Below are 16,731 nucleotides of genomic sequence, written 5' to 3'. Positions count from 1 at the left end.
ACCCATCAGATTGTCAATAATAAAATAAAGTGATAATACCTAATGCTGGCCAAGATGTAGGAAATATGCATACTTATTTCTCTGTGGGACTGTTAGATGGTGCATCATTACCATCTGATAATATCTATAAAATGTATGTATGCCTATGTCTTTTGGGGTTGGTACTGTTTGTTCATTTTTGTTAAAATTTATATGTATAAAAGGAGGAGGAAAGAGTTATCTCTGAGTTCTAGGTGAAGACTAGCAACGAGGGGGCTTCCGATTGCCCTGGAGAAGGTGCCATTTCTCATCTAGAGCAGATGCACTTTGTCAAGCTCAGGATATTATTGGTAATCTGTCCAAGAGTCTAGAGAATTCATCAAACGCTTCCCTATAGCTGTGTGTCTTTGTGTCCCAGTCACCAAAAGAGTGTGCCCCAAAAGTCGCTGGGTTTTATAGTTCCTCCTTCTAATCTTCAGAATCAAAGTCACAGTCTAAGCCAGTAGTTCCCAGCCCAGGCTGTAGGTGAGAAGCACCTGGGAAATCCACAGACACCCGGGCCCTGCCCGAGAGATTCTGAGACCATTGGTCTGGGGTGGGGTCCATGTGTCTGTCCCTTTTAGAATTTCCCCGGTGATTCCCATGTGCAGCTAAGGTCACGAGCAAAACTGCTCTAAGATAAATAGTTAACTTCTAAAGAGCAAATTGCACAGCAGAGTATTTTCCATTTTGTATTTTTAAAGGGAGAACATGTATAGGCAGGAGGAAGATTTTCCAGAAAGGATGCAGAAGAATCTGGGAACAGCAACTGCTGCTGAGGAGAGAAGCTAGGAACCTAGAAATGTGGGGTGAGAAACTTCTCATCCTATAGCCTTTGGTATAGTTGGGATTTTCTAACCAGGAGCATGTATTACTTTCTATTAAACATTTCAGGCATTAAAACAAAAAGTAGAGAGAATAATACAACAAAGCACCCATGTGCCCAGAACCCAGCTTAAGAAATAAAACATCACAAATATAATTGATAGCTCCCTCCCTCACCCTTGGCCTCCCTCCTTCCCCAGAAGTTAACTGTCACCCTGAATTTGATATTTGATAATTAACCATTCTCATGTACTTTTAAAGTTCTCTTACATATGGCATTGTTTTGCATGTGCTTAAAATTAACTAGTATTTATTTACTTCGTATCCTACTGTACATATTTTTTTGCAACTTCCGTACACTGTTTCTGAGATTTAACCATGTTGATACAAGACTTTTTCGATTTCAAAAGCTGATTTTTTTAGAAAGATTAGATAAGCATTTAAGATATATGCAGCTGCTGCTTATGACTCTAGGTTTGGACACCCCAGGAGATGATTTTACCATGACCGGACACTGGAATGTTGCTCTGCATGTGTGAACCTGGGTGACGTGCCAGGTGTTCAGGCCCCCTGAGCGTGTATGACAACACACATCTTGCGTGTGTGAGTACAGGGGTGAGGGTGTATGGATGTGCTTTGTGGTCGATCTAACTCTTGTTCAGCAAACATCCCCTCCTACCCCACCCTCCACCTGCATGGAGGAGACTTCCTGCCCCACTGAGGTGGGCTTGCTCATGTGACTTGCTTTGGCTGATAGAAAGTGACAGCTGGCCATTTTCCAGTCCAGGCCTTAAGGAGAACTGCACTTTGCACTCCCTTTTCTAGAGTTTCAGACTTTCACTGTGAGAAGAATAAGCTCCAGGTAGCCCAGCCCTAGAGGCAAACTCAGTGTCACAGATCCACAGATCAGTCAGCAAGAAATAAATGCTTCTTGTTGCATGCCGGTGAGATTGTGTGGCTTTGTTACGCAGCAGAAGCTGACTAGTACGTGCTCATCTGGCATGCCTCTTGGCCTTGTCTAACTCTTGGACAGTTACTCCAAGTACAGTGTTACATCCAAAGGCAGTGCTCAATAAAGATTTGGTTTTGGATTAAATATGTTTGCCCATGTGATTGCACACACTGGACACACATATGCATATGCATATGGTGCTGGTGGGTGTAAGCCCTCGAACAGGCGTGCATGTGGGAAGCACACAGATAGCAGAGTGGCAGCTAAATGACAGCTCCCAGCCTGTGCACATCTGCCTGGAGGCCAAGTGAAAGACCCTGAGCTCGTTTAGCAGCTGCCTCACTCCCCTTCCCTGAACCTTGGGCATCCTGGAGTGGAGCTGGAAACACCTGAGCTCTTTGAGGCAGGGAGGAAGTTTCCAGAAAAACAAACTGGCGGCAAACCCAAGGGAATATAACTAACCACACTTTCTCTCCCCTTCAAACTCCCTCAGTCTTCTAAAGATAGAACACAGAGGTACCTTTGTGGCAACAGAGCTTAATTCATCTCCTGAGAAAAGTACTAGAAAGGGTCCCAAATCCTTTGTAGTCTCAGCTGTCCAGTTCTGGGGGAGTCTAAGGAGAGATAATAAGCAGTAAATGGAAACATCACGCTCTTGTCCTTGTCCCCCAGCATCTTTTTCTTTTAGGAAAAGATTATCTTTATACCTGGAGAGGCTGTCAATCTCTTGGTCCCACGTCCCTAACCAAGAAAATAGACATGTGATGCAAGCTGACCAATCAGAGTCATCCCTGGCAATTGTGATGGAACTACTAGAGAAGCTCTCTCTTTCTTCTGGCATCTCTAGCAGTAAAAAGGATATTGGAGGTCATTCCTCTCACCAAATGGAGAAAATAAAGGCCACACCCAAGAATACAGAGCTGAGAGATGGGAGGAACATATTCCTGATGACATCATTTGAGCCCCTGGATCCAGCCATGCCTGAAGTCCCATCCATTTCTAAACTCAATAAACTCCCATGTTTTAGTGTGAATTGAGCTACTGAATTTCTGTCATTTGCATCAGAGTGTTTCCTTCCTCCCTTTTCTCAACAGAACAATAATGATATATTTGCTCCTTTTAAATTACCATAATGGTCTCCTCCTATAGCAAGATGAAATTTCCTCTCGAGCCTGGCAGAATAATAACAGCACTGACCCAGGATCCAGTGTTGTTCTTATGGCGACCTCAAATGTCTACAGGGAAGTGCCTCACACTAGGATATCTCTAAAGGAGATCTGCCCAATTAGCAATGATAACCCTTCTCCTAGGACCAAGGCAAACCACCCCTGGCCAAAAAGCCTCCCTTTAACTCTTTGATTAACGATATTATCCTAATAGACTGTAAGTTCCATGAGGGCAGGAGCCACACTTAATAATAACTACTGTATCTTCATTCCTAGTCATAATGCTGTTGTCACATACTCAGTACTACATGCCAGGCACTGTTGTAAGTGCTTTAACACTTAATGCATTAACTCAGCTAATCATCACAACAGCCCTATGGGGACTCTCACTGTTCCCATCCTACAGATGCAAAAATAAAGTGCAAAAGACTGAGTATCTTTTCCCAGATCACACAGACAGTAAACGGTAGAAAAATTTAACCCAAGGAGTCAAGCTCCCAAGTCCCAGCTCTTAAACTCTATATAATAGTAAGTGTCTGGGACACAGTAATTACTCCAAAAACATTTGTTGTCTAACCGTTGACCGATATCTAGACCCTACTCAAATATCTGACCTAACTTCAGAAAACTCTGCATGGAAAAGAACAGCTCTGTTTTCCCCCAGGGAGTTCTCACTCACCCAGAGCTGACAGTGCCTCTATTATTTGCATTATTATTATTGGTGGTGTTGTTTCACAGCAAAAATAATAATAACACCTCCATGCATTAGTAAAGTGCCATCTTTTTGAAACTCTTTCCCTTTCCACAAGCCAAGATGTATTGGTGACAACCACACGAGGCCTGTAGAACAGCTATCATTCTCACAGGGAATCTGAGGCCAAAAGAAAAAAGGTCATGTTTCCAGAATAAATCTAAGTGTCTAACCTTGTCCTAAGTTAGAGACTCTGCTCGGAGGCAGGAGAGCCAGGGCTGGGTGCCCCTTCGCCGGCACCCCTACCCCAGCCCTGGAGCCGAGCCCGGGCCCTCCTCACCCGTGCTGTTCCAAGAGCCTGAGCCTCACGGCCACCTTCTGCTGGGGGCTGAGGTCCAGGCAGTCTCTGAGGCTGTGCAGGGCAGTGGCCCAGGCCCTGGGGGACACCCCATGGTGGATGACGGCCGCTGGCAAGTGACACAGCAAGTTTCCCAGGATGTCCACGGTGTACTCATCAGCAACGGAGTCATTCTGAAACCAACAAGCGGAGCTGGTGGAAAGGTCCAGTGGGGCTCAAGATCGTGATCCCGTAAAACACTTCCTGACCCCAAACCTCGTAAAGGTTCCAGGATCTGAATCGCCTACCCTGCCATGGACTTGGAGAGAAGGCACGGGGCCTAATTTTACCCCAGGGGGTGCCGGCCTCAGAAGTCTGGGGGACCCCACGGGGTGCGGGTGTGGGTGGAAGACTTGTACATCGTGAGCATTCACTCAGTGAGGCTGTGGTCGGCGTCACTGTGATTGCTCTGAGGATACCTCAGGGTTCAGTAACCACTATAATGATAGTACTGCAATAATCAAAACAGCACTTCAAAGTTCGTACGGCCCTTGAAAGCCTCCAGAGCTCTTTCTCAAAATGACAAAAATAGCTAACATTTAACGAGTGCTTACTACGTGCCAGGCACTGTTCTGAGTGTTTCCATGCCTTAATCCATTCATCTTCAAAGTAACCTTAAGAGGTAAGTACTAATATCATCCACTTTTTCAAGATAAAGAAGCTGTCACCTCTGCCCTTTGGGCCTTTGCATTAAACAATATATTACCTGTTTCATGCCCTCAATACTCCATGAATAGAGTGCTATTGCACCCATCTTACAGATGAGGAGACTGAGGCTCGGGAAGGGGAAGTGACCTGTCCAAAGCCACATAACCAAGCGCTGGCAGAGGTGAGTCTGGAACCCAGACTCTGTGTACTGTGCTCCTTCAAGTCTTCCAGAGCGGCCTCCCAACATTCAGGCCCCAGAATGGCAGTCCCCAGAACCAGTAGCCAAGAGGGTTCCACCCAGTGGTTTCAGAGCCAGCTTTAAGACCCACAAGTCGGACTTCTGGCCATCACGTCAGACTTGAGAGCCCAGCCAGATCCCCTGAGGGCTCCCCAGGATGGCCACAGATACCTGGAGGGGAAGGGACACCAGTGAAAGTGTCACCCAGGAAGAGTTTCCTTACCAGGCACTGCTGTACTTTCTTGAGGACTGAATTCTTTTTGTGGGAATCTAAAACCAAGGAGTCCAGCTGACTCTTCCCCAGGCTGATCAGAAAGGGCACACACTGGGAGGCTGGGACAGAAGCCAGGTAGCGAGCCCTGGAGAGAGATGGAGAGAATGAGGGAAGGAAAACAGTGGCTGCTCTGTATTTGCCCCTGAAATCAGGGTCTGTATGCCCAAGAGCTTATCACAGGGGTGTTCCTTAAATGCTGGTTCTCCCCAGAGATGTTCTGTCTCCTTTGGGCAGGTAGCAAGCCTCCCACCCATCATTTTCCTAATTTGTGGGTGGGAAACAAACTTCACATAATGCTCTTCTCCTACAGGTGGGAAACAAGCCTCCCATCATGCTCTTCTTCCATGACCCAGCAGCACTGATCAGAGAATAGGATCTCCATAGACAGAGGCTGGCTGGTGGACTGGTTGAGGGGAGATGAGGAGAAAGGAAATGAAAAAGTAGAAGAAGAAGGAGACAAAGAGAAGAGAGAATAAAACAGAAAGTGGAGGGGAAAAGACGAGAAGGAGAGAGTGGAGAAAGTAAGAGAAATGACTGCCAGTTCTGTCAACCCCAGTCCAGAACTCTCCTCCAAGCTCTTGACCGTATATTCTCAACAGGAGCAATATCACCCCCGTGGGGAGAAACTGGTTCAGGGAGAGGGAGGGATGGGGGCAGGGAATCTTAGTTATTACAATGATTTGTGATCCGCCAAAGCTCAACCCTACTCAACAAAATCTTACTCCTTGTAATTTCTCTCATTAGGGAGAGATTAAGTTTTTCTCCTTTGGGAGGCAATAATGAAATAAAAGTTGAGAAAGACTGCTCTGGACCCATGTGGCATCATGGCCACCTGACTGTTCCCAAGGCAAATTCAACCTCCTCCCCCAAACATGTTCTGCCTCCTCTCTGCCATCCCAGACTCCTTTGTCTCTTTATCCCCAAATCTGTCCTTGCTAGCATCTTAATATTACTCAAATCTGTTCTCGCCTCTCTAGTCCTAGTATCACCATCTTATTTATTTCTTCATTCATTCATTCGGCAGATATATACAGAGCATCTGCTGCATGCCAACCACTGTGCTGGGCACCAGCTACCACCATGAACAAGACATGAGGGGAAGGTCCCTACCCTTGGGATGCTGTAAGGGGAAGAAACACAGAAACCAGTTAATAAAACAGATCATTTCAGCTAGTGATGAATGTAAGGAAGAAAATCAAATGGCTCTGTAATGGAGAATGATATGGGAACAGCCAGGAGAGCCCCTTTGAAGGCAGTACTATTTGAGTTGAGACATGAATGTGTGGGAGAAGACAGCCATGCCAAGGTCAAGTTTACAGAAATAAGCTTCCACTGTCTCTCTCCTTCCAGCCAGGCCCCCTGCACTCCATCCTCTATCTGGACAATGGTGATGATCTCTCCCAGAATACAAGTAAAACACCCCAAGGCGTCACACAAGCCCTCCCTGACCTTTCTGCCCTTCTCATTTGAGCCCCTGGATCCAGCCATGCCTGAAGTCCGTCCCTGGACTTTCCTGAATCCAAAATTACCTTTTATTGCCTAAACCAGTTTGAGTCAAGGTTCTGTCACTTTCAACCAAATATCAACTTGATATTACAATTGGCTTCATGCTTGTCTGTTTTTCCTCCATGAGATTGTAAGCTCTTATAAGGGGAAAATTTACTTATCTCTGAGAGCTTAGTACGTAGTAAGCACTCAATAAATATTTTTAATTCAATGAAGACAATGGCAGCAAGAGAAGGGAGAGGGAAATAAAGAGAAAAAGAGAGAAACAGTGTCCAGACCATATTTAAAAAGCAGGGCTGCCCCCCACGCCTGAACACCCACACATACCAGGAGAAATCCCCACTGCTCCCATCAGCCCTGATTCCCCTGGAGCCTGGACACAGCTGTGAGGCCAGCCCAGATGTGACCTGCTTCACTGGCACTCACTCATTCAGGCTCGGGTTGCTTTGGCTTTGGTTTTTAAATAACAAGAAAAAGCAAGAGAGTCTGTCTAAAATATCAACATAAGGCTCAGAATTTAAATCCTGATTCTCAAGGACTTAACTGTCGAAGGCACTGTCCACTTGCCCCTGTTTCCTCACCAACACCCAGGGAGAGAGAATCACTTTGGCTTTGGTGACACCTGCCAATCTTATTGCTGAGCCAGAAAGGGAGACTGATGTTCACTTACGGGAGTGTAGCCAAGAGGAAGGGTGGCATAGAGGACCTGGAAACTTCCCAGTATTTCCACGCCAAACAATTAATCTAAAAGATTAAAGCAGTTCCAGGAATTTAGTCCAATAATAACAAGGGCAAACACAGATTGTGCTTTCGGTGTGTCAGGCACTGTTCTAAGTGCTTTACATACGTTCACTTATTAAACAGAACACCCTACAGTGTAGGTAACACTACTGCACCCAATTTATGGATGAGGAAACTGAGGCAATAACAAGATGCGCACAAAAATTTAAGTCTGAGAATGCTCACCACAGTTTTATTTATAACTGCAAGCAAGTGAGATGTAACCTTAATATACCATCAGTAGGGCACTGGTTAAGGAAATTATGGTATAGCCATACAATGGAATACTATGCAACTACTTTGTTTCCATACGGTAGATTTATGTGTGGGCGTGTGTGTGTGTGTGCACACGCACGTTATATACATTTAAACAGAACATTGTGTATGGTATGAGCTCATTTGTGTTTCTTAAATTACATGTAGATATGTTCTATATATACCAAAAATTCTCCAAGTCAATAGCAAACTTTCTCTGTAGTTACTTCTGGAGCAGGGATTCTCAGCCTCAGCACTACTGACATTTTGGACAGGATAACTGCGTTGCAGGAGCAGTCCTCTGCATTATGGGATGTTAAGTAGCATCCCTGGCCTCTACCTGCTAGGTGCCAGTACCATCTCCCCCAGGGGTGACAACCAAAGGTGTCTCCAGATATGGCCAAATGCTCCCCTGCTGAAAACCATGCTCTAGGAGAAACTTTACTTTCTCTCTATTGTTTTGTTTTGTAATAATGTGCTTTCAGCAAAAAGATAAACAATAAAGGCAAATTTTCTGATTAACTGGTATTTGAAGGTTCTGAGAACTGGGCAAAATCAGGTAAGGAGCTTTATTGGGACAACTCTTCCTGTTTGAACATGTAGGTCTTCCTCAAAGCTGGCCTGAACTCCATCCATTGCATCAGTCTGATGAGTGGAAGGAGACAGCCATGCCAAGGTCCAGGTTTCAGAAATAACCTGCTTCCCACCCTACCTGGGCAAGGCTTTTAATATAGTTCAGTGGTTCTCACCAGGGAACCATTAGAAATGAAAAGTATCAGGCTTCACCCCAGAAACCCCAGGGAAACTCTGCAAGTGGGGCTCTGCAATCTCTGGTTTTTTAACAGTTTTATTGAGGTATAATCAATATACAAAGAACTGCACATATTTAATGCATACACTTTGATGAGCTGGGCATATGCAAACATCAATCAAGGTAACAGGCATGGCCAACAGCTCCCAAAGTGTCCTCCTGTCCCTTTGTTTTGGTTTTTGTGGACAGAGCACATAACTTGAGAGCAACCCTCTTAGCGAATTGTGAAATGCAGATACCATATTGTTAACTGCAGGTGTTGTGTTGTACAGCACATCTCCACAACTTATTCATCCGCCAAAACTGAAACGTTATACCCAGTGGACAAGCCTTCCAGACAATGCTGGTGCAAGCTCGAGTTTGATAACCACTGACAGAACGAACAAGCTGAGGGAAATGACAGGCTTCATTAAAAATCTGCATGTTCCTCTAAGGATCTCAAAGGATTATACACCCGGCTTTTCCCTTCCTGGCTCTCAGGAAGAAAAGTCATTGTTTGGAAACTTTTCATTCAGATCTGAAATGCACCAGGCCACCTGCTCACCCTCTCAGACTCTGTACAGCCGACCGTTTGCACTCCAAGTCCAAAAGCTGCCCCCCAAGGCCCGCTTTTACTTACTTAGATACAGTGAAAGTCAGTCACTGCCTCTGGTCTCCCCAAAGGGTTAAAGAGTCTCCTTAACTATTTGGAAAATGAAGCTTTAAATGAAAAATTAAATTCTCCTAGAGGACTATTTCCATTCTAGGCTACCTCTGGAAAGGGTATGAAAGTTAGATGAGGGTATGACCTGCAGGCCCAGGAAAGCATAATTGTGAACATGCAAAACGGTATCCCTTCCAGCTGAATTTTGGGGTTCAAATCTGGGTATAGAAGAGCTAATCTGCTGAAACTCTGGCTGTAGAGACATAGGTATGTGGAGCTTTTAAAAAAGAAATTGGAGAAAACCTGACTCAGTATTTGGCCCCATATCATCACTTGCATCAGTACAATCCTGGCACAAGTATCTTAAGACACCACAGTTAATCCACCCAGCGACCGGGTAGGGAGAGAGAATTAGAAACGAGGAAGTGCTTCGAGGGTACCTGATACGGTGAAAGCAGAGAGAAGTTGTTCTCAAAATACTGGAAATGAGCCAGAAAGGAGTCCACGCTCATGGCCTCAATGTGGGAGCACATCACACCTTTGACCAGCTGCCCTGCGCTACAAAACAAAACAGGGACCCAGGAGAAAAGGGGAGTAGGGAAGAGGAAAGAAGGAGCAAGCAAAGGCAGATCTGATCTGACACCAGCTGCAGGCAGGACTGTCCAACTCTCCCTCCTGGGAAATAGGCTCCTCGGGAGGGAGACTCCAGAGGGCTGGTCAGCCCCAGGCTTACCTCAAGAGCTCCTCGGGCCTCCTGGTTGTCTTTGACAGAAGCTCAAACAGGAACAAGGCCTGAGGGAAGAGAATGATTGCCACAGGGATGGAGCACTCACCTACTGTGACGAGTCCTATGCTCCCATTTTACAGATGGGAAAATGGAGGCTTTGTTACTTACCCAGAACCACACAATTGCTAAGCGGCAGAGCTGGGACTTGAGCTGGTGTCAGGTAATTGCAGAGTCCACGCTCTCACACCCTAGGTGATCCGGCGCTCCAGAAGGTGAATGAGGAGCAAAGCCAGGGCAGCAAGCCTGGAAGTTTACTTCATGTCCTCTAAGAAGCCGCTGCCCAGTTGAGGACCCCCTAGAGCCCCTATTTTCATGCCCACCTGCTGTTTCTGAACATACGGCATCCCAGGAAACAAAATGGACGGATGAATAGACCAGGATGGGCTTTCAAGTTCCATCAGTAAAGTAAGTCCTGCTCACAACAGTGCTCCCCTCAAGCCCTCCCAGGTGGGCCCCCAGGAGAGCAAGGCCTAGTAGGCAGGGGGGTCATTTGTTTCAAGGAACGTAATTTTACAGAACACCTAACGTGCATATACGATCAAATACGACATTCATCTGTTTTATAGACTCTGAATCTTTGAACATAATTCCCTAAACAGAATAAATTATGAGCTGGCATTAGGCGGAGGCATCGGTGACATGACAGCTGAGCCCAGGAGAAAGGAGCAGCAGGGGAGGTAAGTTCCAGGCACTCTGTGTGTGGCCCCAGAGATTTCCTCAGGCACAGGATCAAGTTCCAGGGTCCCCCCATCATCTCCGCCATCTCAGGAAATGGCACCTCCATCAACTCAGTTGCTGAGACAAAAATATCTTGAAAGCATACGTGGCAGGACATATTTTCCAAAGTGATCACATATTTTCTGCCTAATATGCTCTTCTAGAAGCTTCCAGAACAACTCCCCCATCAAGAGATGGAGTCTGCTTGTAGCTGGAGGTGGGTGGCATGGTGGGGGGCTTTGCGACAGCCTCAACAGACAGAGAGCAGCAGAAGTGATGCTATTTGACTTCCAAGGTCGCCAAAGATGACAGCTTCTCACAGCTCTCTCTCGGGACACACACCTTGGGAGCCCTGAACCACTCCTATAAAGCCAGCTGCCCAAAGCCAGCATTCTGGACAGTATTCGACACCTAGAAAGACTGTAACAAATTACCACAAACCTGGTGGCCTAAAACAATAGAAATTTATTCTCTGGAGGCCAGAGGTCCAAAATCAAGGTGTTGGCAGACTAGGTTTCTTCTGAAGGCTCTTGGGGAGAATCTTCCCCCACCTCCTCCAGCTTCTGCTGGCTTCTGCTTGCCTTGTGGTTGCACACCTCCAGTCTCTGACTCTGTCTTCACGCGGCCTTCTCCTCTGTGTGTTTCAAGTCTGTCTTCTCTTCCGCTGTCTGCGTTTTCCGCTCTTATAAGGACACTTGTCATTGGATTTAGGGCCCATTCAGATAATCAAGGAGGATCTCACCTTGAGACCTTAATTAAATCTTCAAAGACCCTTTTCTCCAAATAAGGTCACATTCCCACCCACAGGTTTTGGGTGGACATAACTTTTGGGGGGTATCGTTCAACCCACTACATGGAGAGACCACACCCAAACAGACAGAGACACCCCCAGCTGTTTGAGTCTCCCCAGCCCAGATGTCAGACACATGAATGAGACGCCAGGCCCAGTCACCAGCTGAATCCAACTTTGTGAAGAACCCTAAGCAAGAGCCTTGGGAACCATGGGAGTAAATAATAAAATAATTGCTACCCCACTGAACCTGGAGCTGGTGGGTAACCAACAACAGATCATGGGTACATAAGGCCTGATGCCTCCCCTCTGTCACACCCGCATCCAATCTGACAGCCAATTCTGTCGCTGTTAACTTTCAAAATGTATCCAGAATCTGACCATTGGTCACCACCTGCATTGCTACCACCTGGTCCAAGCCACTGTACGCAGTAGCCTCTTAACTGGTCTCTTTGTTTCCTCCCTGCTCTCCTCAACTCAGTCCCCAAGCAGCAGCCAGAGTGATTCTTCGAAAACCAAAGTCAGATCCTGTCCCTTCTCAGACGCCCCTCAGCTCCCTTTCTTGCCCTGGGTAGAAGGCGATCCTCACAGCGGCCACTCCACAACCTCTCTGAGCTCAGCGAGGTCACCTGTCTAAACAGCTCACTCCCCACCCCCTAAAAGGCCTGGCCCTCCCCCTGGTTTACTTCCTCCTTAGCACTCATCAGCATCATCTACCACCTAACAGGGCACACGTTTAATTGCTGACCTTCCGCACTGTCTCCCTCGCTAGGATGGAAGCCCCCTGAGGGCAGGGATTTCCCTCTGTTTTGTTCGCTTCTGTGTCCCCAGCACCACGCACAGCGCCTGGCACCCGGGGGGCAGGGGCTCCACGAACACTGACGAGTGAGGGAATGAAAAGCAAGTCAGGGGAAGTTCCGAGGCCACAAGTCGGCCTCCACAGCACCACCCTCCCCAGGAGGCCCCAGTAGTAACTGCTCTTATGTACAATGCACTGCCCAGCATGATTCTCATGAGAAATGATCCCCGTTTTGCACATGAGCAAACTGAGGCCGCGGGAGGAGAAGCAGTGACCCCAAAGTTAATAAACAGCAGCCCCGGAATTCACACTCGGGTCTCGTCTAACTTAACACTACGCTATTCTATCTCCTGAGTTTAATCACAAGAAATAAGTTTCTTTTACCAACTTAACCTTAGAACAGACCCTTCCCACAAGACCGTCAGAAACCCAGGCACCACCTCTGGGAGTCACAGTCGTACCTGACTCCGCCGGAGCTCCTTCTCTTTCAGGACTGTGGGGTTGAATCCAGGTTCCCTCCATAAATCAAAGAGAGACACTTCCTTAAAGAAAGCCCCTTGTATTTCCACAATGCCCGAGGCGGTATCTCCTGCTTCCATCACCTGTCAAAAGTGAGAAGAAACATAATAACGACCTTGTAGAAGGTACATGGAGCATTGGGTGAGGGCCAGGCACTCTGTCTAGTGCTTCACTGGCAATAAAATCCATCAGGTCTGCTCAGCAACCCAATGAGGTGGAGACGATCCTTATCCCCATTTTACAGGTAAGAAAACCGAGGCTTAACGAGTAAGGCTGAAAAGTCGATACATGAGATTTAAGCCCAAGTCTGTCTTATTCCAAAACCCACACTCTTTAATTTAACCATAGGCGTGACAGCTATCTGCAAGGTGTTGGTTAAAATTAGGCTGAACCCTTTGGGTTGGTTTCTTAACAGATTGTAGGATTGGACCTGGCAGGTCTGATAGAATAGGATGCCCAAAAGACCCACTGCACGTGAGAAAGAGGAAAATGGACGTGGCTTCAGAGCATGAAAGGAGGGGCGTTCAGAAGCACTAGGGGGATTCAGGATTCATTTTCACATTTGAAAACCAAACTCCTAAAACATTATTACAGCAAGAAATCTAACTGAAGAAAAGTCTTCCAGATTCGACTGGCTGGGGAGAGCACCAGGGTCTGGAGAGAATAAGGCACAACCCCCAGAGGCTCCTTCTGGAAAGGAGAGAAGATGGGCATCAGGAGAAGGCATTCTCCAGGTTCAGAACAACCCCACCTAAAGACACAGCCCACTCACAAAGCCCCAAAACCACACGCTCTGTGAGCCCCGGGGCTGCGGACCAGACATTTCCCTCTCACCTTGCTCAAGACACCGTGCTGCTGGGCAGGTGACAAGTCGGACACGTGGAGGGAGACGGCGCTTCTCAGGAGCTGCACGAGGTCCCTGCGGTCCATGGCGTGGAAGGCCTGGGTGCCCACCCCAGCCAGGAGCACGCCCATCTGGCTGACGTTGTAGAAGGACAGCACCTGGGGGCACCGGCCAGTGAGGATGAGGCCCACCTCCAGGCCTCCACCCCTCGGACGTTTACTAGGCCCTACTGTAGGCCAGGTATCCGGATGGGTGCTGGGGCACCACCGTGACCAAGACACAAGCTGCCCTCCCAGATCCTCCTTCCTTCCGTCAGGGAAGAGAGTTAAGTATCAAAACACAAGACACCAGTAACTGTACCACTGGGGGAATTACTATGCCACCTGAGGCCACAGCACAACTAGCAATGTGCCATCCATGTGCCACAGCTGACCAGGCAATGGGCTTTTCTGTGTGTAATCTGAACTAGCTGACAAGATTTAAATATAGGAGGAATCTTATAAAAATCCATATTAGAGTTTCTGCTTTATAAAAAAAAAAAATCTGAACATCAGGCGATACTGGGCCCACGTTGGCAACAATGGGCAAGAACCTTCAGGTAGGTCGTGGGACTCTCAGTTTACCCAGCCCACCCCCTCTCATGGGACCTTGAGAAAGCCCACTGGCCTCAGTATTGGCCTCAGTATGTCACCGGCAGGCATCTGACACGGCAAAGCCCCACGCTCATCTACCTTCATGTGGAAGCTTTGAGTTGGAGTAAAGAAGTGTTTCAGGACATGAGTCTGATATTTTATGACAAATACAACTATAGCTGGCCACTGTAACAGGAATCACGCTTGGTTTTTCCCCCACTCCTTTGGAGTGAAGATGCTAGATGTAATATAATCAGAGACACTCCTTGGTTCTGCAAAAAACCGTTGAGTGGTTTCCTGTAGTTATTCCCTGTAGAATGGACAGTCTCTTACTGTCCCCAAGGAAGGCAAGACCTTTTGAGCTCTTGACTTCTTAGCAAAAGTCACCTCACCCCTCTGTAGGAGGAGCTGGACACAGAAATGAGACAAGCCTCTTGGTCCAGGGCTGTGAGGAACAAGACAGTCTCCCTCAGCTCCCTAAAATCAGATTCACAAAATGGACCCACGTGGCCCCAGTCAAAACAGAAGGTCTGCAAAGCCTTCAAACGAAAGTCACCAGAAGTCCTGAAGGGACAAGATGAATGGTCTATCCTTGGTCTTGAGTTAGAAAGTAAGAATGGGTGGGCATTGGTCATGGCGCCATGATGGAAGTAGTTAGCATGGGAGTGAAGCAAGCAGGCTCTGAAGCCAGATGCCCTGGGTTCAGTCCCAGCTCTGTCCCTTTCATGTGGCCTTGGCAATTCCCTTTTATACTCTGTGCCTCATATGAATGACCTGGAAAATGGAGGTTATAACACTACTGACCTCAGACGGCTGTTGGGAAGCTTAAATGATCAACTCAGAGATAGCTAACACTCATTGAGCGCATACTCTAGGTCACGTGTTGTTCTAATCTCTTCCTGTGCGCTGACTCACATAATCCTATGGAACAGGTGCTATTGTATCCCCGTCTTACAAACTGGGACACTGAGGCCAAGAGAAGTTAAGCCAATTCTACAGTGTCACACAGCTAATAAGGGCAGACCAAGGATTCGAACCCAGGCAGTCTCCCTTGGCACCATCTTCTTACTGATTGGCTGCCCCTGTTGTGTGTGTATAACTGGCCCTTGGGTCTCAGGGCATTAAAAGAGAGTTCAAGCTCCAACTGACCTTCTCATGGGCCAGGTATTTGGCAGACAAGATGACGACCTGGCTCTTGGCCCAGCCTGAGACCTGGTTGAGGGTCGAGATGGCACCGTGCACAGCCTCAGGGCAGAGGGATTCCAGCTGACTGTGGGTCAAGCCCACGACTGCATCCGACAAAGAGCCCAGGGTCTCGTTGAGGGTCTGGTTCTCTGTGGCAATTTCCAGGAGGTCGGCTTTGAGCTAGAAGGGGAGCAAGCTGGGATGAGGGTCGATAGCAAGCAAGATGGTGGTTCCTTCTGACTACACCCTGGGATGCACCCTCGACCCACCATGCCCTGTCAAAAGGAGAGGGACTCCTGCTGAGCCCAGACCGTGAGTCGCCCCACTGAGAACGCCACCTCCTCTGGCCTTGACTTTCGCATGCTACAAATTCACTTTATGTTTCATTTAAATATTAATTTGTTATTAAATCAACCTTAAAGCATGGCAGAAGGAAATTTTGTTCACTTCACCCGTAACTCAGCCGCACTCCCGTAGCAACTATTTTATTTTTATGACCTTGAACTCTATATCTTGTCTATATGGCTGCTTTTCTTTCATGAAATAGCTGGGGGGGGGGGGTTCATAATAATATATAATCTATGTAAAAATAATTCTCAACAGTAACAAGAAAGTGAAAGTCTCCTGAAAATCTTACCTCAAAAAAAATTACTATGATTAGCAATTGGGTGTATATGTTTCCAAAACTTCTTATGCCTTTATAAATAAACTGTGGCATGTAGTCTTTACATAGTTGTAACATGAACACAAGTGCAATTTTCTGCTCTATATTTTTCATTTAATATCATGTGTTACAGGTTTTCATATTTCTGTGATCCCCTTCATTATTTTTTGTAACATGCCTGTCTAGTTATAGTCAAGTGTGTTTCCCAACTGCTTCCAGTACAGAAGGTGATAAACTCATCTATTGCAACGTGACCTCTGTACAAAAAAATGAGAACGGTTCACGTTTTAACACCTGAACTTGCATGAACCATACATTCATGTCAGACGAATGTACGCAAGTGTTCTAGATGGCCACTTGGGGGCAGCAGAGTAAAGTGAGAGAAACAGCTGTCGCAGTTCCTGGCTTTCTCCAAATTCAGCAGCTCCCCTTCCCTAAAGCTCAGCTCCCACATCTGCAAAAGGCCTAAAGCAGTGGTTCTCAAAGTGTGGTCCTTGACCAGTAGTATTAGCATCACTTGGAAAGCTGTTAGACATGCAGGTTCTCAGGCTCCATCCCAGACCTCCTGAATCAGAGGCTCTGGATGTGGG

The 16,731-nt window shown here is 47.0% G+C and overlaps 1 protein-coding gene across 1 annotated transcript in view; it reads right to left on the bottom strand.

The window, feature by feature from the left end:
• OTOA (otoancorin) overlaps window positions 1-16,731 on the bottom strand; it is a 232,770-nt gene that overhangs the window by 177,239 nt on the left and 38,800 nt on the right. Inside the window, exons 13-21 of the mRNA XM_082362406.1 lie at window positions 15,442-15,657; window positions 13,651-13,818; window positions 12,759-12,899; window positions 9,938-9,996; window positions 9,645-9,762; window positions 7,386-7,459; window positions 5,159-5,294; window positions 3,993-4,183; window positions 2,316-2,409 (exon numbers count right to left, since the gene is read on the bottom strand). Coding sequence (XP_082218532.1) covers window positions 2,316-2,409; window positions 3,993-4,183; window positions 5,159-5,294; window positions 7,386-7,459; window positions 9,645-9,762; window positions 9,938-9,996; window positions 12,759-12,899; window positions 13,651-13,818; window positions 15,442-15,657 — 1,197 coding nt within the window. The remainder of the gene's footprint in view (window positions 1-2,315; window positions 2,410-3,992; window positions 4,184-5,158; window positions 5,295-7,385; window positions 7,460-9,644; window positions 9,763-9,937; window positions 9,997-12,758; window positions 12,900-13,650; window positions 13,819-15,441; window positions 15,658-16,731) is intronic.

This window comes from Balaenoptera borealis (assembly GCF_965194805.1).
Source record: "Balaenoptera borealis genome assembly, chromosome: 16".
NCBI classification, from domain to species: Eukaryota; Metazoa; Chordata; class Mammalia; order Artiodactyla; family Balaenopteridae; genus Balaenoptera; species Balaenoptera borealis.
The sequence above is the reverse complement of the archived record's forward strand: the minus strand, read 5'-3'. Positions and strand labels throughout refer to the sequence as shown.